Source organism: Myotis myotis, unplaced genomic scaffold (genome assembly GCF_014108235.1).
Source record: "Myotis myotis isolate mMyoMyo1 unplaced genomic scaffold, mMyoMyo1.p scaffold_m19_p_3, whole genome shotgun sequence".
NCBI classification, from domain to species: Eukaryota; Metazoa; Chordata; class Mammalia; order Chiroptera; family Vespertilionidae; genus Myotis; species Myotis myotis.
This window is the reverse complement of record NW_023416335.1, coordinates 171,970,248-171,995,634: the sequence shown is the minus strand read 5'-3', so window position 1 is coordinate 171,995,634 and position 25,387 is coordinate 171,970,248. Positions and strand designations below refer to the sequence as shown.

The following is a 25,387-nucleotide window of genomic DNA, read 5'->3' as shown; positions in this document are numbered from 1 at the left end:
TCTCATGTTGTCCATGAATTTGCTGGAAAATACTCTCAAAAATCTCTCATATAGATGTTGCTAGCACTAATACTTGTGCTTCTCATTCAACACTCATCTCAAATTTTACTTCTTTAGCAAAAAAAAAAGAAAAGTATCGCATAAATGATGACAATATCTAACACACTCAGACATTTAACAAATGGTTGTACATAGGCTAGTGAGGTGGAATACGAGAACTCAATTTTTTTAAAAAATTAAATGAGGGGGAAAAAAGAGTAAAAAATTAACATGAAAGGAAAGAAACTAGCCCTCTATAGATATACCATTCTTATTCATATAAACAACATTATGGTTTATGTAATTATAAATATAGAATACTTATTTGAAAACCAGCTCTGTGCACTAGAAAAGGACAAAAAGTCTTCTGGGACCCAGAAAGGTATGTTATTTTGAAAAACAGAAATGTTCCTGGACTCAGAAACTAATTTTCTTTCTCTTATTTTTATGCTCAGTCAGAAACACTTATGATTAATAATTTAGTTTTTCAGCTATCTATAAAGTATACATATTCCTCAGCATAAATTAATGAATTGGCATTCTGGTTTATAATCAATGTCTTTTTACTTTGGTTAAAAGTCCCTTCCCCAGAGCCCAATCAATTCAGCTCAGTTCCATAAACACTTATGAGTATTTGCTATGTTCCAAGGCCTTTCCTAAATTTAAAAATGAGTACACGGTCGATGACATTCAGGAGCTCCAAAGCAAATTAGAGGAGATAGACAATAACTAGTTCAAAATAAATGGTAAGTATAAAATCAAAACTATACAAAGTCTTATGAAAGAACAAAGGAACAAAGATAGCTTCACATGACATATAATCAGAGATTTAAAGAAGAAAAAGCAGTTGGACCACTAAACCAGGATAGGGTAGGAAGACCTTATAGGTAAAGTGAATAGAAGAAAGAAAAAACACGCAGAAACATGAGAAAGCATGGTGCGATTGGTATATAGAGTTAATAGGCATGGCTGTCACATAAAGAAGGGCGGGAGGCAATGATGAGTTACAAAAAACTAGAAAAGGAGGTATGCATTGGATAATGGATTACACTACAAGCCATGATAAAGAGCTTAATTTGTTTTTTCCTGTAGGAAATGGGGAGGATGTGAAGCATTTAGCAGTGGCAAGCCCAGTTAAATGTTTTAGACTACTGTGGTGTATGTTAAATTCACTTTAACATATATTTATTGAGGGGCTGTTACATACCAGGTTTTACCTCAGCAATTAAAAAAAAAGAAAACCTTTCTTGCTTGAGGTGTAGTGAGTACATTTCACTATGTTCAATAAGCAAGATTAAAAAATATTAGCACAGAGCTAGTCTGGTGTGGCTCAGTGGTTGAGCATTAACTCATGAACCAGAAGGTCACCAGTTCAATTCCCAGGCTCAATCCCCAGTTGCAGGCTTGAGGGAGGCAGCCCATCCATGTTTCTCATCAATTTTTCTATCTCTCTCTCCCTTCCCTTCCTCTCTCTCTAAAATCAATATATATACACACATAAATATATATATTTATGCACATAAAAAGGCAACCAGTGATAAAACTTTATATCATTACTAGAGGCTTGGTGCACAAAATCTGTGCACAGGTTGGGGGGGGGGTGTCCTTCAGCCCAGCCTGCACCCTCTCCAATCTGGGACCCCTCGAGGGATGTCCGACTGCCCTCTCACAATATAGGACTGCTGGCTCCCAACTGCTCGCCTGCCTGCCAACCTGATCACCCCCTAACCACTCCCCTGCCTGCCTGATCGACGCCTAACTGCTCCCCTGCTAGCCCGATTGCCCCTAACTGCCCTCCTCTGCCGCTGGTCCCCCCCAACTGCCTTCCCCTGCCGGCCTGGTCACCACCAACTGCTCTCCCCTGCCAGGCCTGGGTCCCCCCAACTGCCCTCCCCTGCAGGCCTGGTCCCCCCCAACTGCCCTCCCCTGCCAGGCCCGTAACCACCAACTGCCCTCCCCTGCCAGTCTGTTCCCCCCCCAACTGCCCTCCTCTGTAGGCCTAGGTCCCCCCAACTGCCCTCCCCTGCAGGCCTGGTTCCCCCCAACTGTCCTCCCCTGCCAGCCTGGTCACCACCAACTGCCCTCCCCTGCAGGCCTGGTTCCTCCCAACTACTCTCCCCTGATGGTCTGATAGCCCACACTGCCCTCCCCTGCCGGCCATCTTGTGCCCACATGGGGGTGGCCATCTTGTGTGTTGGAGTGCTGGTCAATTTGCATATCACCTCTTTATTATATAGGATTATTAACTACTGAATTACTTCTGCCATCTTTATAAACACTATTATATCTAGTATTTAGTAGGATATGGAAAAACTAGAATTTTCATACACTGCTAAGTGGAAATATGTATCCCTTTCTAGGAGAGTCTGGCATTTCCTCAAAAGGCTAAGCTTAGTTACCATATGACCTAGCAATTCCACTCCTAGATTACAGCCAAGAGAACTGAAAACATAGGTCTACCATGCAAGTTGAACACAAATGTTCACAGGATTATTTATAATGGCCAAAAAGTGGAAACAACTCAAATGTCTATCAACTAATGAAAGAATAAACAAAATGTGGTACATCTACATTATTTGTCAATAAAAAGAAATGAAATACTAACACATGCTACAACACGGGTGAACCTTGAAAAAATGCTAAGTGAAAGAAGACAGTCACAAAGAACCACATATATTGAAAGATGAAATATTCAGAATAAGAAATCTATGGAGACAAAAAGTAGAATAATGGTTGCTCAGAGCTGGGAGGAGCTGGGAGACAACCAAAGGGGGAAAACTATCTTTTTTGGGTAATGAAAATGCTCTAAATTTGAAAATGGTGATGGCTACACAGCTCTGAGAATACACTAAAAGGTATTGAATTGTATACTTTAAATGGGTGAATTGAATGGTATCTGAATTATATCTCAATAATATTATTTCTAAAAATCTAATCTTTAATGATATCTTCAAAAAATGTATTCCCCTTTCCTCATGAAACCAGATGACATTCTTCCCACCATATAATGTATTATAACACTGGAGTGCTAAAACATGCCAACTTTTTCAATCGTCTACAGGCAATTCATTTTTTTCTGAGAAAACTAATCTTTCAGTTAGGCAGAAAACAATTTATTTTTATGACATCCAAACAATAAGAAAACAGAAGCTTTGACCCATCTGGCACAAAAGGTGAGTTAGTCTTTCAACAGTATCAAAATCTAAGAAGCTGATTAATCAGTTTGATCTTCTGTATGTCTTAATCTGATAACTACTGTAAAAACTGTAATAATTATTTTTTAGATATAATTGCTGAAAATTCTCAAATTGATGCTAAGGTACCACTTCAATCTTTATTTGCTTGTAACCACACTCCTATTAGCCAGGAGTAAAATAAGGTAAAGATACTGCTAAGGATGCTAAATAGTAAAAGAGAATAACACATAAAATTCACCTGTATAATAAGGAAACATGTTTGCACGTAAGCATAAGTTAATGTGTATTCGTGCAAACAAATAAGTGGGTACAAGTGACCTAGTATGTTAATGCATTAGTCTGAATACAAGTCGAAGTTAGGTGTCCCATCCTCTTAATTTATTGTTTCACCCTGGGTCTCCAGTATTGTGGAAAAAATTCACACAGGTATACTATTTGGCTTTACTGCAAACAATATGGCTCCAACTTCAGCTGGGATCCCAAGGTCCATTGAAAAAATCATTTCTGTCTCTAGGCTCTTCCATCTTATACTTTCTACAGTAGCTATAAGCAGTAACTTTTTTTCTCTCTAGATTTCTAGATATCTACACCTATCAACTCCAAGACCCATCTTTACCGATAAAAACACAAAACACATAGGCCATAGTATGCCTTTTCCTTCAACCTCCCTTACAACTTACCTATAGTAGCACTCACCTTTTTTCACTCATCAGAATAGTAATGTGATTCATTATTTGTTGAGTATTTGCCATGTGCTAAGCACTGGGCTGAGTACTGTATATATCACTAGAAACCCGGTGCAAAGATTTGTGCACCGTTGGGGTCCCTTGGCCTGGCCTGCGCCCTCTCGCAATCCGGGACCCCTCAGGGGATGTAAGAGAGCCAGTTTCAGCCTGATCCCCGCAGGCCAGGCCAAGGGACCACCCGGTGCACGATTGGGGCTGGGGAGGGACTACGGGAGGGCTCCAGAGCGTGTCTGGCCCGTCTCGCCCAATTCTGATAGGCCGGACCCCAGCAGCAAGCTAACTCACCAGTCAGAGCATCTGCCCCCTGGTGGTCAGTGTGCATCGTTGCGACTGGTCAAACGGCTGAACAAATGGTCGGACATTTTGCATATTAGGCTTTCATTATATAAGATAATTAATTTAGATCCCAGGACAATCTTATAAGACCAGTATTTTTGGTCCCATTTTTTATACTGACAAAGTGAAGATCAGGGGAGCTAAGTAATTTGTCTAAGGTTCGTAGGCAATGAGTGGAAGAAAACAGATAGGAATCCAGGTCTGGCTATAACCATGTCACCCTGTCCCTGAAAAGTGTTCTAACTAATGATGCCTATACCAAGACCTCCACCTCCACCCAGACACACCACGTTCATAGGTTAGCTTCACTACTGTAAAATCTTTCTCTTTCCTAGCCAGTACTGAGGAAACAAATATCTAAATTGCTATACTTAGCTCAAAAACATGGGTTATACTCTTTGGATTTGCATTTAAAAATAGATTTTTCATAATAGTATATATGTATCTCTATATTAGTTACATTAATAAATTTTAAACCAAATATAAATAGATGGTTCAGATCTTAAAGACATGTGGGAATGAAAGACTAAATGACTTCTACTGAGCTTCCAAGTAAAACTCAAAATATTAGGTTATGCTCATAAGTTATCATCTCCCTCTTCCTGTTCATCTACAGAGTGTGTGTGTGAGGGGGGCGGAGATGAAATTTCCTGCTTCTTAACTTTGGCAGAGAAAGGTAGAAAGCAGTTTAGCAACAGAGGCAGGCAAAGCTAATGTTTCTTAAGAACTGTGTCTTCTCTTTAATGGTCCTGACAAATATAAGTCCTAATTGGCTTCAATGAGTTTTCTCAGGTGACTTTTAATAAAACTTCAGGCTAAGTTTTTAATGGCTCATCCTAAGCCATATGATTTATTGTGCTGCTTACATACAAGTTTAATTCCCTACATCCACAATGAATTTAATTCTTTTTCTTAAACTGTTAAGAATTAACTTCAAGCCCTGGTTGGGTAGCGCAGTTGGTGAGAGCGTCGTCCCAATAAAATGTTGCAGGTTCCATCCCTGGCCAGGGCACATACAAGAAGCAACCATTGAATGCATAAATAGGTGGAATGACAAACTGATGTCTCTCTCTCTCTCTTTCTTTCTCTCCTCGGCCTTCCTCTTTCTCTCTAAAATCAACAAATAAGTATTTTCTAAAAAAGAATTAATTTCAATATTGTAATCACCATGCAAATAAATACTAGAGTATGACTTGTTCAATATTTTATTCCCTGGATCTATACAGATTAGATGCTCAATAAATAGAGAATTTTGTGCAGCCTATTATGCCTTTTAATAAAATCTCCCTGGAACACTTACATGAATTTGTTGCTTTGAATACTATGATATAAAAATTTAGAGCCTATACTATCTTTAAGCTTAAAATTAGTTTGTTTTTACAATATTCAATTTGAATGTATTTTAAAGCAGTTTTAAAAACATTTTTCTCATCTCTTTTGATTCAAAATCAAACAAATAGTGAAAAAAATAATTCGTGTCTTTTAAATGTATATATATCAACATCTTTTATATAGTATAGCTAAATCTATAGCTTTAAAGACTGGGTTTTCTTTCATTCAGATCAGAATGTGTAGCCTCCTAAATCCAAAAGATGTTAGCTTTATCTGCAGTTCATAAACAGCTTGTTAATCACTGATACCATTCAAGAACTCCATGCATATTTATTGCTGCATTCATTTTTAAACAAATATTACAAAAGATTACACACAGGGTGAGAAATGTCACCTAAATGCTAAAAAACTCTGTAAATATCAATTCTCAATGGTAGGTTCCTCGTCTTGTCATTAAAATAAGTATCAACTTCTTGTCTACTTTCAATTTTGCTGAATGCCACCCTCTTAGAATTTCGCTATAATGATTCAAAATACTCCGTTATCTTTTTCCTCTCATTTCTCAATGTCCTCCCATCCCCTAATATCATGATTTATTTGAAAATTAACTGTAAGAATTGTTTACAGACCTCCATCCATCCTTCTGGAGGTAACTGAAGGCTCCATCAACAACACTTGCAAAGAACTGGCCTCCTGTGATGAAGAGGGTATTAATGGTGACTAATCGACCTCTTAAGTTGGGTGGTGAGACCTCAGCAATGTACACTGGCACCGTCATAGAAGCAATGCCTGTAAGGAACAATGAAAAGTAAACATAAGACACTTTCTCAAGATTTTTTCTGTTGTTATAAATATTTATGCTAGATTAGGACACACATCAAGCTTGGTGCTCTACTTTTAACAAGGTCCACCACGTATTTAAAGATTCTCTTTGTAACTGGTGACTACTGCAGATAAGTAAAGATGTATTCAAGATACCAGTCTCTGAGTATCATTTTTCATATTATCTGAAGTGCCTCTAGAGATCTCAGATAACTTTAGATTGCATCGAAGTATGTTTTATAATTTTTTAAGGTCCAAAAATGGGAAAATGCTCCCTGGATTGAATCTAATTATTAAAATATTTTAGCCTTATATGGAAAATGTAATTAGACAATGGTGAGAATAAAAAATTATTAATGAGGAGGAGAACCAAGATGGCGGCATAGGTAAACACCTATACTTGCTGCCTCTCACAACCACATCAAAATTACAACTAAAAGGCAGAACGACGACCACCCCGAACCGCAGGAAAGCTGGCTGAATGGAAGTTACACAACTAGAGAGGTTAAAAAAGCACATTGAGACTGGTAAGAGGTGTGGAGGCATGGAATGTGCTGTCACCTGGATGTACTGCTCTTTTAATCGGGAGGGAGATACAAGCTCCCGCTTGCTCTGAACTCGTTCCAGGCGAGACTCTGGGGGACCCAGACACATACGGGGAGAAACTGGACTGTCCGGCATCAGGACAGGAATGCGAGGGCGGCTTCTCTCAGAGGTGCTTGCAGTGATCATTGTTCTTGCATGAGGGGCATGGGACATGGAGACTCGGGGACCTCTCTGGTGCAGGGCTGACTGGCAGCCACTGCTGTTTGCTCCGCCCTGGTGATTCCCAGAGACTCCGCCCTACCCAATTTGCAACCCCACCCAAGCTGTGTGCATTAGCTTTTGCATATGAATGGCCTGTCCTTTCTCTGATTAAAACCTGTCAAACTGCAGCTGGGTCAGAGAGCCCCAGAGCTTCCAAAAGAAGGCCCAAGGCCAGAAGCAGCAGCCTGCCTTGCTTCACAGCTGGGCCTCATCTGGGCACTTCCAAACCCCATACAAAGAGGAGGAATCTGCATATGTCTCTGTAGCTCCTGTTGGGCGGCCCCAGACAGTGGCTGACCTTGCATCTCCTTGGAGATCCAAGGGCCAGTGTACCCAGTGGTCAGAGTGAGACCATACTGGATTACAACTCTTCACATCCATAAGAAACACACTCAAGGGGCAGAATCAGTGAGCACCAAAGCCCCACTGAAGAAAGTCCTGCCCCATAAGGGTGTCTCCTACGCAACTGATCTTCCAGTGTAGACACAGCTGGTCATCACAGCCAACTGGCCTGGAGGTCAATTCCTCCCAGTGATACCAACAGCAATCACGCGTTAACTACAACAAGACTGTGCAAACAGCCCACAAAGGGGTGCACCAAGAGTGTCCACCGCAGGTGACTGGGGAGGCTGAGGCCCTGGGCCCTATAGGATACCACCACACAAGGCCATATCTATCAACTCAAGGAGACTTAGCAGCTACCCAGTACATAGAAATAAACACAGAAAAGCAGCCAAAATGCAGACACAATGAAAAAGTCACAAATGAAAGAAATGGATAAAATAAAAATACTGGATATAGAGTTCAAAACCACGGTTATAAGGTTACTCAAGAATCTTCTAGAAACCTCAGAGAAATTTAGTGAGACCCTCAAGGATATGAAAAAGGACTAATCAGAAATTAAGCATACACTGACTGAAATAAAGAATAATATACAGAGATCCAACAGCAGACTAGAGGATCCCAAGAATCAAGTCAAAGATATGAAATACGAAGAAGCAAAAAACACCCAACCGGAAAAACAAAAAGAATTCAAAAATATGAAGATAGTGTAAGGAGCCTATGGGGCAAGTTCAAGCGTACCAACATCCGAATTACGGGGGTTCAGGAAGAAGAGAAAGAGCAAGATATTGAAAACCTATTTGAAGAAATAATGACAGAAAACTTCCCCTACGTGGTGAAAGAAATAGACTTACAAGTCCAGGAAGCGCAGAGAACCCCAAACAAGAGGAATCCAAAGAGGACCACACCAAGACACATCATAATTAAAATGTGAAGGGCAACAGACAAAGACAGAATCTTAAAAGCAGCAAGAGAAAAACAGTTACCTACAAGGGAGTACCCATATGACTGTCAGCTGATTTCTCAACAGAAACTATGCAGGCCAGAAGGAAGTGGCATGAAATATTCAAAGTGATGAATAGCAAGAATCTACAACCAAGATTACTCTACCCAGCAAAGCTATCATTTAGAATTGAAGGTCAGATAAAGAGCTTCACAGATAAGGAAAAGCTAAAGGAGTTGATCACCACCAAACCAGTATTATATGAAATGCTGAAGGGTATTCTCTAAGAAGAGGAAGAAGAAAAAGGTAAAGTTAAAAAATTATGAACAAAGTGACAACAAATACATATCTATCAACAAGTGAACCTAAAAATCAAAACCCTGATGAACAGAACAGACTGGTGAATGTAAAAGAATCAGGGGCATGGAAAGGGAGCAGACTGACAATTCTCGAGGGGGAAGGGGTTGTGGTGGTACGGGAAGAGATTGGACAAAGAGCTTACACCTATGGACGAGGTGGGGGAGGGGGGGAGGAAGGCCTGGAGTGGGGGGGGACCAGGTGGAGGGGAGCTATGGGGAGAAAAAAGAGGAACATCTGTAATAATCTGAGCAATAAAGATTTTTTTAAAAATTATTAATACATAGTAACTATTCAAAGTCATCATTTCCAGCAGACACACCAAAACTCTTAATTTACTAATAAGAGATCCATACATTAAATCACCTTACTCAATTGTCTAGGTGTACATTTCAGAAATAGTTTACAATGGACAGTACTTTGGGAATTTGCAGTTTTAAAAAACAGATACTCTTAACCATAAAATAGACAGTTTTTATTGCTTAGATGTATTTGGTTATACCTGTTTTAAATTTTCTTCTAACTAAAATCAATGCAGCATAATCTATGGTAGTAGTTCTCCAACTTCATTGATCACTAGAATCATTTATGTGGCGTTTTTATTTTTTTTTTTTAAATAAAGATTTCCTCACCTCACCAACCCCAGACGACTACAGAGTTGGGAGATGAGCCTGTCTTTTCAAAATCCTTCAGGTGACCCTGATGTTCACCATGTATTTATAAAACTGCAGTTCTACAGGCCACAATTTTGAGCCAATCCAAAATCATTACTTAAAGAAAATCTTGGCCTTGCTGGCTATTATCTAGCTCACTTCCCAGTGGCACTTCCAATTTTTAACCTAAAACTAGCAGCTAATCAATACTCACCAGTAGTTCAGGAAAAAAAAAAAAAATCAGGATTAACTAAGAAAAAATATCTGTAGATACTATAAACCGATCCCAAGATTAAATCAGAACATCAATGGATTGCATAACAGATGCATCTAGAATGATTTTTAATGAATTGGTTTGCCTGATGCCCAAAAGTAGCTTGTAGTGAAGCTGGCTGAATTAAGAAATCTGTTGATGTGTTTTCCCGACAGGGGCTGTTGATAGTACTGTTTACCACTCTGGACAACAAGAGACATTTCTCTCTTGTCTCTCGAATTGTAATAGTTGTGCTTCTCAATAACTGATTTGTGTTTATTTATTGGCACTATAAATCACATAGTTCCCTTATGTCCCGCTCTGTGTAGGCAGAGAGGCCCACCTCTATCGAGTGTTTTAGACTTCCTGGTATGTATTCCATGGATTAAATTCCCTCCTGATGCCACAATTGTCTCCAATTTCACCTATTTTAAATATATTTATTTACTTTGTTCTATCTTTGAGCAAAGTGAATAAAATGGACAGAGACAAAATTTCTTTAAGTAATATATACCTGCTTCTGAAACATTCACTGGATTATTGCATAACTACTGGTAAGTGGTTACTAGGCTTGCACAGAATTCAGACCAGTAAATTATATACTCTGTAGTTTCCACCAATGTTATTAGTCTCTGTCAACTCATGGCAATGATGAAAAGTTTCTTATGACTGTATGAGTTTCATGAAATAATAAACATGAGTTAGTAAACAAAGTACTGTAGTCTGTACAATTAAATCAGCGCCTAAACTGCTAAAAATTTCCATCTGACAGCTAATCAATTTAATAGCACAGCCCACCCTAAAATGGCTTTCATCTAACTTGGAAAGAGGAAACACCTGGAGCAAATGTTAGCTATTCCGTTTAGTTCTTTTATGATTAAACTTTTTAAAAATCAGACAACAGTCACTGATGTTTGGATTTCTTTTTCTGCTTTGGTCTGGCTGTGAACAGGAATTCAGCTGCTGTCTTTAGCCAGAGATATTTACTCAGCCATCGAGCCCACAGGTGGGAGTGTGGAAATCTGGTCCGTGGCTTTGGGCAGCACATGTTTGTTAAGAAGCTCATCGATTTTACTCAATAGGAACTTCAGAGAAGTCCCCAGACCTTTATAAGGGTTGATTAAAAATAAACACCATACCCTAGCCAGTTTTGCTCAGTGGATAGAACGTTGGCCCTCAGACCGAAGGGTCACAGTTTCAATTCTGGTTGCAGGCTAAATCCCTGGCCCTGGTCAGGGTGGGTGCAGGAGGCAACCAATCGATTTATTTCTCTCACATCAATGCTTCTCTTCTCTCTCTCTCTGTTCCATTCCCTCCCTTCCACTCTCTCTAAATATCCTTAGGTGAAGATTAACAAAAAAAATAAAATACAATAAATAAGCACCACAACAATGAAAAGTAACAGATAATGACAGAGGGAAAAGATTGAAGAACTATAAAAAGACAAACTTGATGAATTGTTGGAAAGAACCCTAAAAGATCTGTCTAATGGGTGCTCACAGTGACTTAGCACTGTTACAACTACTTACATTCCATTAGATCAGTGGTTCTCAACCTTCTGGCCCTTTAAATACAGTTCCTCATGTTGTGACCCAACCATAAAATTATTTTCATTGCTACTTCATAACTGCAATGTTGCTACTATTATGAATCGTAATGTAAACATCTGATATGCAGGATGGTCTTAGGTGACCCCTGTGAAAGGGTCATTAGACCGCCAAAGGGGTCACGACCCACAGGTTGCGAACCGCTGCATTAGATACTTTACATAAACGGATTATTTTATCTAATCCTCGGAACATCCCTTTAAAGGACAAATAATTATGCCCATTTGCAGAGAAGGACTTTACCTCAAGTCTCACAATTGAGTAGGTAAAGTGGAAGAACTAGAATTTGCAGCAGACAATGAGATCCAGAACCCGCTTTGAAAGCACTAGACTCCACTGACTGACCACCACAGATGAGGGCAGGCTCTGCAACCAGTGGTTTTAAATTCCAGCCTTGCCCTATACCAGCTGGTTAAGTCTGGACAACTTAACCTTTCTGGGTCTCCAGTTCCTCATCCATATAATAGAAAGAATAAAAGTAACTCTTCCATAGAAGTTGGGAAAATTCAGTGAGTTGATAGAATAAAGCACTTAAAACGTGCCTAGCATACAGAAAGCAGTTAATATTATCAGTAGTATTTCAGTCTGACCTGTGTTAAGTGCTGGGATTATCAAAATAATGCATAAATAAAATGAGGTCCCTTCCCTAAAGGAAGCAACACAGAAAGCCTACTCAAAAAAAACATGCAGCCAAATAAAAACTTTCAAAGTAACATGGTAAGGGTCACAGCACAGCTACACACTGCATCCTATCTTTTGATGCTGACATTGCTGCACGCTGACAACGATTAGGTGATAGCGAGGAAAGGCTGGGCAGACAACTCTGCAGAAAAGAGCATGAGCTTACAAAAATATAAAATGGCATGGGTTTCTCAAAGGCTGCACAGAAAGTGTGAGGCCAAATATGTGTAGAAATGAACTGGGAGAGGCATACAGGGCACAGATCATAGAAGTAGCATCCATTTAGCAGCGAGCATCCACTGAATCCCTGACCTGAGCTGGCCACTGTGTTAAGAACTGGGGACAGAGTGCTCTAACAGGAGAAGGACATGCCCTCTGTCCTGAGGATTTGCTGAGAAAAATGTGTTTGAGCAAGTAATTACATTTCCAGTGTGATGGGTCACACCAAAGGGGAAGTGTGGGGGACATGAATGACAAAGGGACAGGAGGAGGAATCAGAAAAGCCTTGGATGTGGCTATATTTAAGCCAAGATCAGGGGAATGAGGAAGCTAAGCTAGATGGGAGTGTGGAAGGTGAGATATATTTAGACAATCAGACCAGCTTAGACAAAAGCCTTAAGGCAGGAAGAAATGCATCCTGGGGAGGGAGATGATTTCTGGGGACGTGGGCAGAGACCAACCAGGCAATTCACAATCGCAGAAGCTATATTAAGGGTTTGGTACTAAGAAGACTTCGAATAATGTAAAGGAGAAAAGGTCACAATCAGATTTATGTGTTAAAGCAGGGGTCCTCAAACTACGGCCCGCGGGCCACATGCAAATACAAATATTGTATTTGTTCCCGTTTTGTTTTTTTACTTCAAAATAAGATATGTGCAGTGTGCATAGGAATTTGTTCATAGTTTTTTTTTAAACTATAGTCCGGCCCTCCAACGGTCTGAGGGACAGTGAACTGGCCTCCTGTTTAAAAAGTTTGAGGACTGTGTTAAAGCATCACTTTGTTTGGAGTGGGGAAAACTGATTGTAGGAGAGCAATGAGTAATGACAACACTAGAAATGGAGTAAAGAGGAGAGTTCCTAGAATTATGTATTTTGTACTTAGGCTAAAGATAATTTGGATGGAATGTGAAGGATGAGGACAGGAAGAATTCAAGGATGATGTTCAGATGTCCAAAGTAAACCACTAGTTTGATGGGTGCTTTTCATAAAGATAAGGGATACTGGAGGAGAAGCAAGTGTGGGTGTGCCGGGAGCCGGTCCATGCTTGCTGTTTCAGGGGACCTGGCATATATGGCATACTGTTCTTAATATGTTTGCTCACCTTCTTGGCACTATGTGTTTTAACCAAGGTCACCTCTCTGAGAAAGGTTGTTTCCCCAGGTAGGGATTTTCCCCTGAAGTTAGGGAGGGAATAAAACCTCTTAACTAAGTGCCAGGCGGGTAATTAATCACTTTAACTATGAACAATCATGCTTAAGCTACATAATCTTTACTCCTTGGAATGGAGATAAGAAATGCCCTAACCTTTGGAATAGAGATTGATAGGATTGGAATCAACTGGTATAAATACAGATGTAACAAGACAGAACTAAGAAGACAGAACCTACACAGAACTTAGAGACAGAAGAACTTTGCTGGAGAGAACATGGCAAAAGATCCTGGACTGAACCTGACTACAGAAATTGGCAAGAGAACCTGACTAGAACCTGGTGACTGAACCTGGCTGGAGAACCTAGCGAGGGAACATGGCTACAGAACCTGGCTGGAGAACCTGGAGAACCTAGCAAGAGAACATGGACACAGAACCTGGCTGGAGATCTGAACCAGAACTTCGCTGGAGATCCTAACCAGAACTTGGCTAGAGATCCTGGCTAGGCTGCTGATCAACTGAACGCTGTCTCCGTGTCATTCCTTCTTCGCCGACTCCGTCCACACCTTTGGGGACCCCTGGACCTGCTGGGGCAGGACCCCAGCATGGGTGGACCATAATAAGGTCAAGTTTTAGGTTGGGAAAGAGGTGCTTCATGAAGTATACAGACAGCAAGCAGACCACTCTGTAAGTGTGCTGGGAATATAGATTACTTACATGCGAATGTTCCCAACCTCCCTCTCTTCTCCTACCCAATAAGGGCCTCTGCCAAAATAAGCAACCTCTCATTCATCCTTAGGAAAAATTTGGTCTTTGTCAGCCTAGTTCTTGAGCTGTTTTCATGCTAGACAAGAGAAAAAAAGATAAAGGAAACATGGGTCAAAGATCTTAGTTGTGGGAAGAAGTTCAACTGAAAAAAAAGACTGGAGAGAATTATGTGAGGCTCATGGTCAGTATGGGAAACACTGGGAGCCTATTACAAAGGGATTGACTGAAGCTTGACTGAGGGATGTGAGAGAGAACAGATTTTAAGAAATATTGCTGAGTTGCACTCTACATGCTATTATAATCTTCAAGACACAAGAATATTATTATTTTTCAACTGCTTTGACTTGCTGGACTATACTTTTTAAAATGCAACTCCATACTGAGACTGGGCTAGGCAGGGTTTGGGAATTATACAAATATCTGGAGTTTCGAAGGTGGTTCTGTGTGGCTGGTGCACATAACAGGAACCACGGGAATGGAGGCAAACTCCCAAAAAGACATGTGAGAAGAACGCCTAGAACTGAGTCCAGAAAAATGGCACTATTTAAGGAACTGCTGGTAAAAGAAACGGAGCAGGAGCAGCCAGCAAGCATCAACCATATCCTTGAATACCATGTTATTTCTAAAGTCTTTTCATGATACCATTTTGCATTATTACATAAGGTCATCCTATCAATAGATAGGCGGGACAGATATTCATCATCCCCCCTAGGAAAGTACAGAAACCCAGCCTTAGAGGCAGACAGGAAGAGATTTTCAGAAAGTCACATCACAGCAAATTAACATCAAAGTGGGTCTCAGATCTACGCTTCCTAATCTTTGCAATGTGCCACTCCAGGACTGAGTGTCAAGCCTCTGTTCAGAAGGTGACTCTTTGTAAAGTTCTCAGGAACTTGATCTTTTGGGCCCTATTTCCTTAGCTAGCACACATGAACTTCCAGGAGCAGGAAGGCCTGCGATGTGACTTACTGCCACCAGGTGTCATGCTAAAGATGAATTACTCAGAAAACCGGGAACTAAATGTGATTAGTTGTATAATTTCAAGCTAGACAAGTTTGAACCCATAAAGCTGCTTTATGAAAATGGAGAACTAAATGAACAAATGCTGGTGATCAGGAAGAGTAGTAGACTCATGTTCACTAGGCTCACATCCATTCAATATACATATTTTACAGGCCCTGTTAACCTGCCTTGCTATCAATAAAACAAACCATGCAAACCGCAATTGATGGATTTCCAAACATGACCAGTTATGAAAAACCTTGGACATTAAGGCTATATCACCCCCAAAATCTATTCTAGAGAAACACATGGAATTCTCTCCCCAGACAAAACTCACTGTTCTAATGAAGAACAGTTTATATGAGATTCCACAAAATTAAGAATTATGTGCTTTATAAATGGATGTAATTGGTGATAGTTAAAGTTTAGCAGATTCTACGAAGAGGTTTTGTTTTCTTCCCTATTCCACTGAAGGGGTTCAGAACAGGCCTCCCCAAGATGAGCACTTTGGCATGTGAATTATTTTGACCTGGAGGCAACCAAGACCCTGAGGGCTCAAGAGAAACTTTTATCACTTTCTCCCTTTAAAGAATTTAAATTAAGGGCTTTAAAATTAATCTCTCTAGATATAAAAAGCCAGGGTTGTAACATCCAAAATGACCGAAGGCTCGACCGAAAGCCAGGCTGTGGGCACAGAAGGCAAGCAGGCTGAACTGCTGACCTCTGGGGGGGGGGGGGGGGGGGCGGGGAGGCAGGGCTGATCAGCAGCAGCAGCAGCTGCTGGCCGGTGATCAGACCTTGCTTCTCTCTCTGGGCCTCACCAGCAGCCAAGCCTCTCTCTCTCCCCCAGAGGTCAGCAGTTCAGCCCGCTGGCCAGCAGCCCGGGTCAGCTGCTGATCAGCACCCCCTCTATGATCAGGCCCAGAGATAGGCCTGGAGATGCTGACTGGCATAGAAACCGACCAATCAGAACCTACTCTGGATGAAATGCGAAGGCAGGACCTAAGGTGGCGGCTGAGGAGGGGTTTTAAGGACAACAGCTGTTTGGTGTAAGGTATAAGAAAGCGATTCAATTTTTTAATGACCGGTTTGGCAGTGTAGTGCATATGGCTATCAGTCCAGATATAGGGATTATGTGTTTTTGTCTGCCAAGAGCATCTCCTCCTGCTGAAAAAGGCTTTTCCCCTCCATTTAAGCAATCCTATCCTATATAATCTACCTATACTACTAAAAGGGTAATATACTAATTAGACTGGGTCGATTGGCCATCTTCCAGATGTCCAACTTTCTTCTGTACAAAGTCACGGTGGTGGGGGGCCGAGGCAGAGGCCATTAGGGGCGATCAGGCTGGCAGGGGAGGGCAGTTGGGGGCAAGATCAGGCCTGCAGGGAAGGGCAGTTGGGGGTGAGATCAGGCCGGCAGAAGAGGGCAGTTGGAGGCGAGATCAGGCTGGCAGGGGAGGGCAGTTAGAGGCAATTAGGCTGGCAGGGGAGAGCTGTTAGGAGCAAGATCAGGCCAGCTGGGGAGAGCAGTTAGGGGAGATCAGGCAGGCAGGCAGAGAGGTTAGGGGCGATTAGGCAAGCAGGGGGCAAGATAGGAGCAATCAGGCTGGCAGGCAGAGGGGTTAGGGGTGACCAGGCAGGCGAATGGTTAGGAGCCAGTCATCCCAGATTGCAAGAGGGATGTCCGACTGCCGGTTTAGGCCTGATCCCACAGAGTTCGGGCTTAAACTGAAAGTCGGACAGTTCCCGAGGGATCCCAGATTGGATAGGGTGCAGGCCGGGCTGAGGAACGCCCCCTCCGTGCACGAATTTCATGCACCGGGACTCTAGTGAGATATAACCAGAAACAACTTTCTATGACTTAATAGGGCATGGTACTGAATATCTGCTCTTATCCTTCAAATGACCTTCCTCCCCTCTGAAGCCCAAGGCATTTTACCTCATCCTTAGCTCAGAATGTCATATATACTTCATTTTAACTTTCTGTATCTGAACCTCTCTTGTATGTGTAGTGTTTGACTCTCTCATGTATGTGGGGTTCCCCTACATGGTATGTATGTAATTAAATTTGGTTATTTCCTCTTGTTAGTCATCTTATGATGAATTACCTTCTGGGTAAAAGAACCTAGAAGGGTAGAAAACTCACACACACACACACACACACACACACCCAACAATCACTAATCAAATAAAATAAATGTCTGATAAAGAACAAATTCTTTTTAAAAAAATATTTTTTTATTGATTTCAGAGAAGAAGGGAGAGGGAGAGAGATAGAAACACCAATGATGAGAGAGAATCACTGATCGGCTGCCTCCTGCATGGCCCACCCTGGGGGTCGAGCCCACAACCTGGGCCCACAACCTGGGAAATCAAACTGTGACCTCCTGGCTCATAGGTCTGCGCTCAACCACTAAGACATACTGGCTGGGCAAGGACAAATTCTTAATCATTGTACTAAACTCATGAATAGTGTGGTACAGGCCTATGGTGAGGGGAGGGGGCAGGCTAGAAGGTGTCAATGGGTTTTATTTTTTTTTTCCATTTTTAAAAAATGTATTGTATAACTTGTAACAATCAAGATAAATTTTTAAAAATAAAAAAATTGAAATTAACATAAGGAAAGTAGTGGCCCAAGTTCCTGTTAAAGGCATATTAGAATAAACAGAACCACAAAAAAACACTGTGTTGGTACTGTTTCTGAATACTGTTTAAAACTGTACATAAGAAAAGTTTGTTTCTTACAGGATCAAAAGGTCTACATAAGGAAAACTCATTATCATGCTTCGCAAGGAGTTTTACCAGAAAATCGCACCTCAGACAACGCAGTGAAACTGGATTCACGCACTTTCATACTGCCAAGCTGATTCACCATAAGCAGCACAAAACACTTCTGAGTGCAGAAGTTGGCTTACAAAAGCTGCTGGAAGCCCTTTTAAAGCCCTGAGTCACAAATATAAATAATTTCATAACCAAACAACATTAGAAAAATCTGTGAAGGGTAAAGACCATGAATCACAGCAGCATCTCAGCATGATAAGCCAGATAGCAACTAATTAGCTTCTCAGAAGCACATGAAGCTACCTTTTTATAATAATGCTGCTTGAACAAGAAAGATTATGATGTCCTCATTCACTTGGTAAATTATTACTCTATGAACTCTAGAAAAGGGTTGTAATAAAGAGAGAATCTGCCTGAACAAACAGTATCCCCTCACTGCATTTGTTTTGGCTTTTCTGTCCTGCCCACGATGGGGATGTCTGCTAACGTCAAGTGCCTACAGTGACCAGGTTGTTAGTACTCTAAAATTCAGTTTTGGTTTTTTCTAACCGTAAGGTCTAAGGCACGCACAAAAATAGTGCTGAACAGCTTCAAAGAGAAATAAGCCCCAAAGTGATGAAAATATGTACAACACAAAATGCCTACAACAGAAGACCCGGGGCATACCCATGGGAATAACTAGCAGAGGTAAGGTTCTATGGTGTTTAAAATCTCTTAACAGAGCATTATGAACACATCATCAGCACTTCAATTCAGGGCAGCTCATGTCTTTTACTAATAACTTCTCAGTAGAGACTGTATCTCATTGTTCTCCTGGCAGGGCCACAAGCTCATTCTTGATATCTCTCACATCTTCTGAAATACAACTTCCCTAAGTGTCAAGCACAGATCTTGTTGAATGGAAGAACAATGGGATACATACATAAAACCATATCCTTTTAAGTTATTGTTAGTTGACTGGTTTTTACACTAAAAACATTACTCATTAAGGAAATTTTGGAAACTACAGATAAGAAATAAGGTAAATAAAAATCACACTACCCATAGACAACCACTATTAAAATTTGGTTAAAAAAAAAAATTGGTTATAACTTGCAATGGTTTTTCCATAAGCTTGTAACTTTAACTTACTATATTGTGAATATTTACCTTCTCTTTAAACAGTCTTTTCTGAAAAGGGGTCTCAAACTTCTTCCATAAACTAGACAGGTACCATAAATACGGATGTCCAGAGAGTATAAGATACAAGGTATTAAGCTGATTACATAATAATTACATGTTCTGCAGATCAAGGAAAGTGGCCAAACTAGACATATCCCTACGTAGCCATGTACAACAACCTGCACACTTGTAGGTCTGGCACCCTTGTAATACCAGATCATTTTAAGTAGCAGTATAATATTCCAGTATTCAAATGAAGAGAAGTGGTCCTAGAACAGAGAGATGAAGAAGGCAGAAAAAGGACAGAGAAGGAAATAATTTCTTGATGAGGAGAGAGAGCAAGATAAGGTATTAACAGATATGTAAGAGAGCTCTTTAAACAGCATTTAGAGGTAATACAGAAAAAATAGCTGTATGAAATGCCTCAATAGTAGAAGCAGTATGTTTTAAACCTGACAAATGGAATGCAGAACGTATAATAAGAAATCAATGCATCTGTCTCAAGGTAGTGAATTTAGCAAATAGGCACATAAGGGTACTCTGTCATATTTAGCTCTATGTGACATCTAATCTAGAGGTAAATGTTTAAGGACAACAAACAACGTAGAACTAAATAGGAGCTAAAAGGCTGTGAATCATCTGAATACAGATTATAACTGAATAGGTATAGATAAAATATACAAGAAACGTGTATATTTTATAATAAAATAAGCCCAGGGCTAAGATGTGGTTGTAGAAATTTTCATGCAATAGATATAAAGGGTTCAGAAATAAAATAGAAGAAACTATTAAAGGAAATATTAACATAGCAAAATAATATATGAACACACACACACCCCCAAAAAATTTTAAGCTGTTCAATATAAGGTCTAGTCCTGCCTTAAAAGCAGGAACAGAGAGCCACAGGAAGGAATTGGCTTAAGTAAAAAGATGACAGAATGAAACTGAACTGGGAAATGGGTAGGGTAAGAAAGGATTGCAAGATCACTAAAAATTTAATAGCAGAATATGTAAGTAATTAGAGAAATACCATATTGGAGGCATAAAAAACAACAACAAAAAGCTGGATAAAGTTTGAGAAAGTGTGGAACATCAATTTCAGAAGCAAAGAAAATTAAAATGATAAAATATATTGTTGGAAAAGAAACCCTGACAAAAGCAATAAATGAGCTCATGGGATAGGTAGTAGCAGCTAGACATATGCTGGGAATTTTCCTGATTTGCACAGTTAACAAAAATGTTTTTTTGTGTGTGATTTTTTATGGATAGGGCAGAAAGAAAAACCCAGCTTACTTATAATGTAATAATAACCAGGCAATATGAAATGCCATAAAGCAACAACTGCAGATTAGGGGAAAAATATTATGATCCAAGTATTTTATATCGTGCCAAGCTACACAACTTCATTACCAAACAGCATTAGAAAATCCTGTTGCCATGGGTAAGTATCAGAAAATAAACAACTCATTTACTATCCTATATAATAAAAGGCTAATATGCAAATTGTCCCCTCGGGAGTTCGACCAACCGGGAGTTCAACTGCTCACTATGATGTTTGCTGACCACCAGGGGGTGGCGCTGAACAAAGGAAGGCCCCGGCCAGCAGCCAGGGGAAGGAAGGCCCCAATTGGCCCTGACTGCCGGCCAGGCCTAGAAACCATACCCGCACACAAATTTCATGCACCAAGCCTCTAGTTTTTGAAATAACCTCTAAGCCAATCCCAAGATTAACAGCAAAAACTTTAAGGACAGGGAAGTTTCCATATAAACCACTCAGAGAATCGGCCCCTCACTTAGTGCAGACTACAGAAATCTAGCTGAGCAAGAGAGCCACTGAGTGTCCTTGCAACCATTCTCCCCAGGGCGCCTCTCTTTTCCCGTTTCTAAGTAACACTTCTCGAACTACACAGAATCTCTTGGTTGGTCTGATAACCACTTCAAAGCATGCACTGGTCTTTTTCTTTTCCAGCACTTGGTAACAATGGCTACATATTTTACTTGGTTAGCACGTTATGCTTGAATAATTTTTTAAGTTTTCCACTTATTTTTTTAATGTTCAAAGAGGCAGAGAATCACAGAGCAACGCAATGTCCATCTTGATAACCAGAGGTCTCTATTAATGATTTCCTGGGCCTCTAAAAAGTAGACAAAATGATCCTGAGTGTTTTAAAGGGATGAGACTCATATAAGCCACCTACCAGCAGATTATTATCTTCACCAACCTTTTCTATTATCTTTCCATCTACAGCATATATCCCTATGCTGCCTACATTTAAAAATCCATAAAAGCCCTAACCGGTTTGGCTCAATGGATAGAGAGTCGGCCTGCGGACTCAGGGGTCCCAGGTTTGATTCCGGTCAAGGGCATGTACTTTGGTTGTGGGCACATACCCAGTGGGGAGTGTGCAGGAGGCAGCTGATTAATGTTTCTCTCTCATCGATATTTCTAACTCTATCCCTCTCCCTTCCTCTCTGAAAAGAATCAATAAAATATATTTTTTTAAAAATCCATATACGTAGTAAAACCACTACCAAGTAAAAATGAAGGGGAAAAAGGCACATTTTTTTAAGGATCTGAAATGATACACAACATACTTTCCCACAGTGTTCTCTAATAATACATGGTAATCATGGAACTCTATAATAAAATTTTAAATGGTTGGTGAGGAACACAGCCAAGTTAACTTTCATTTCCTTTTATTTTATTACCATAAAGTATGGAATTATTTTCTACATGTATACATTTTGTACTTATTTTCCAAGATAGAAAATGAAAACATTTAAGAGCTATGGTAAGAATGAGAAAGAGCCACACTAAAATGAAACACAGCCTGTTTTAGGAGCCCTAGTGTGGTATCATCAGGCTGTAAGAAAGCAAGGTCTCCTGCCCAGCCTGGCGTGGCTCAGTGGTTGAGCATCGATCTATGAACCAAGAGGTCAAGGTTCAATTCCTGGTAGGGGCACATGCCCTGTTGCTGGCTGTATCCTCAGTTTGGGGTATGTGGGGGGCAACAGATCGATGATTCTCTCTCATCATTGATATTTCTATCTCTTTCTCCCCCTCCTTTCTTCTCTCTGAAATCAATTTTTTTAAAAAAGCTAGTTCTGTCCAATGATAAAAGGAATGCAGAGAGGGGAAAATCTTTAGGTTCTCTTTAGTATCCAATCAAAATCATTTTAATCGACAAAATTTCACATTTGGTTCTTCAGAAGCCCAGGAATGTATACATAATTCAAAGGTTTAGTTGATTCTTTGAAATGGCAAGCATCATTCATGCTGAAACTTTTATCAACATTTTACAACACTGTTTCTTTTTCTAAGTTTTAAAAAGAGTGTAGGAATCCTTAACATTTATGAATGGTGATGAACAAGATGCTGGTAAATATGGATCACTAACACTCTTAGAAATACTAGCTGTACCGGTTAATAATGTTGATTTTGTAATCAAAGAAAACATGGTAACTTCAAGAGAAACATCAAAAATGCTTTATTCAAAGTAATGTCCATGGCTAACTACACATTCCCCCCATCTTTCAGGTAATTTGTGGATACCGTCCCAATAGAACTTTTCCTGTTTTGAGGCGAACCATTCAGAGACCCAATTTTTCACTTCTTCGTATGTTTTGAAGTGCTGCTCAGAAAGTGCCTGTGCCATCGATCGGAACAAGTGGTAATCTGAAGGAGCAAGGTTTGGTGAATACAGCGGATGGGTTCATACTTCCCAGGTAAGATCTTTTAACGTGTCTTTTACTGGTTTTAAAAGGTGATGGTGCGTTATCATGAAGCAAAATTACTTTGCTGTGTCTTCTGGCACATTCTGGTCATTTTACAGTCAAAGGTGGTTCAAATTGATTATTTGTTGTCGGTATCAATCAGTGTTAATGGTTTCACCTGGTTTTAGAAGCTCATAACACGCCACACCTTCCTAATCCCACCAAACGCAAAGCATTTTCTTTTTTCCGAAGCGATTTGGCCTTGCAGTGATGTTGATGGTTGACCTGGATCAACCCATGATTTTGGGATTCTCAAAATAAATCCACTTTTCATCACCAGTCACAATTTCATGCAAAAAAGACTCTCTTTCATGCCATTAAAGCAACATTTTACTGACGACTTTTCGGTTTTCCATTTGTCTTTCGTTCAGTTGATGTGGCACCCATTTTCCTTCCTTTAAAATCTTTTCCATTGCTTGTAAACGATCAGAAATTGTTTGCTGAGCAATGTTTAATCTTTCTGCAAGTTGTGTTTGACAAGCATCTTCATCTAATAATGCTTGTAATTGTTGGTCTTCAAACTTTTTTGGTTGACCTGGACGTTCTTTGTCTTTCACATCGAAATCATCACTTTTAAAGCGTTTAAACCAGCGTTCACAAGTATCTTGAGATGGAGCATGTTCACCATAAGCTTCCCGAAGTATACGATAACTTCCAGCAGCACTTTTCTTCAAAACAAAGTAATAAATTAAAACTTCCCGCAAATGCTCTCTTTTTGTCATGAAATTCAACATTTTTAAGCGTAAAAGTATCTATGATGTTAACACCTTCAGCAAATTTGACATATGAAGTTTTGAAGCTTGCTGTCAATACAACAAAATAGCATACATATCAAATCCCATATATATCAACATAGTGTAACTCCATCTATTGAAAAAAATCCGCATTATTAACTGGTACACCTGGTAGACTCCAAGTGATGTGACAAATAATGAACAAGCCTGGAAAAAGGGCAGTATCATCTCTCTTAAGCTGGCTTTTGGAAGAGGTGATTTAAAATGAACCTCCATTTATAACCCCAAGGCTTATAAACATCCTTTCACTCTAATTGTAGATCTAGTGGCAACTCTGACTCAATCAACAGAACCAAGCTCTGGCACAAATGAGCTGGCATTAATGCTGGCATTATCTTCCTCTGTTCCAGCAGCTTTGAAACACTGACAGAGCCAGAATAGATGTAGTGATATCCAACTACTTGACAAATGATGAGGTAGAGTGATTCATCTAAAAATAAATAGATGACAGAAAAATGATAGGTAATAGGTATATAACTAAAGATTATAGTTTTTGTTTTCAAAGGACTAATTTTAATCTAAAGAAAACTCCTAAATGGGTAGTTGTACATGCAAAAAATTTAAAAATTCCTTTTGTTACAATTGTCTGGACAATTTAAAAAGAATCCCCCAATACCTGAGGTTCCTTTCTTCAGATATGTTCCAAGTTTAATGTTATGTTTATTTTGTTATGAGAGGTGATCACACATGAGAAAAGAAAGTGAAATTCCCATATATATCTAGTTTCTCTAAAAATAAAAAAGTAGGAAGCAAGAAATATCCACAGTATTGTGACCATCTTCTAACTGTTGTTAGAATTTTTCTGTAAATGACAGCTGCCTTCTCATCAGCCACATGGAACACAGAAGACAGTAAAATGGTATTTTCAGTGGGCCGAAAGAAAATTAAGTATCAATAGGTTTTTGGTCCAACAGCAAAAAATCTCTCTCAAGAAAAAGGGCAAAATTCCTAAATAAGGACATTCTAAAAGTGGATTTCAGATGGAAAGTGAACCCAAATGTTTGACATAAGAAGAATAAAAATACAAGAAGGAATGAAGACCAGAGAAAGTGGTAAATATGTACGAAAATGTAAGAAACAAAACTATGAAAACCCAGTAGCAATATCTTGTGACACAGGAAAATCAAAATACATGACAACAATAAAATTAAAGTTGGGAGGAGGGTAAAACGAGTTAATGAGCTTTAAGTTGATTATTCTATTGGGATAGAGGATAAAGACATTGTGCAACTTCAACTTTGTTATGTTAAATATGGACAAATGAAATCTCAATGGCAACTACTGAAAAATACATATAAACAAAATATAACTTCCAAACTAGTTGAAAATTGCATAAGAAAAAAATATGTATACAGGACAATTCAAAAAGGCAGATATAAATTCAATTACAGCAGTCATCATAATATGCCCAAAAGGATCAAATGTACCAAATAGAAAAGAAGAGCAATTAGCCTAGATTTAAAGCAGTCAGTCTGAATTTAAAATGTGTACTTTATTTTTGTACAAATAATAACAACAAAGACAAGTTAAAAGGATAGAAACAAGATTAAAAACAAAAGAGAAGAAAAAAGAGAAAAAGTCTAAATAGAAGCTGAGGGAGCAGTATTCTTCAAGACAAAAT

The 25,387-nt window shown here is 39.7% G+C and overlaps 1 protein-coding gene across 1 annotated transcript in view; it reads right to left on the bottom strand.

Annotated features, from left to right (window-relative positions):
- The window catches only part of SLC2A13 (solute carrier family 2 member 13), a 284,709-nt gene that overhangs the window by 222,517 nt on the left and 36,805 nt on the right, over nt 1-25,387 (bottom strand). Inside the window, exon 2 of the mRNA XM_036299793.1 lies at nt 6,280-6,439. Within this exon, the coding sequence (XP_036155686.1) occupies nt 6,280-6,439 (160 nt within the window). The remainder of the gene's footprint in view (nt 1-6,279; nt 6,440-25,387) is intronic.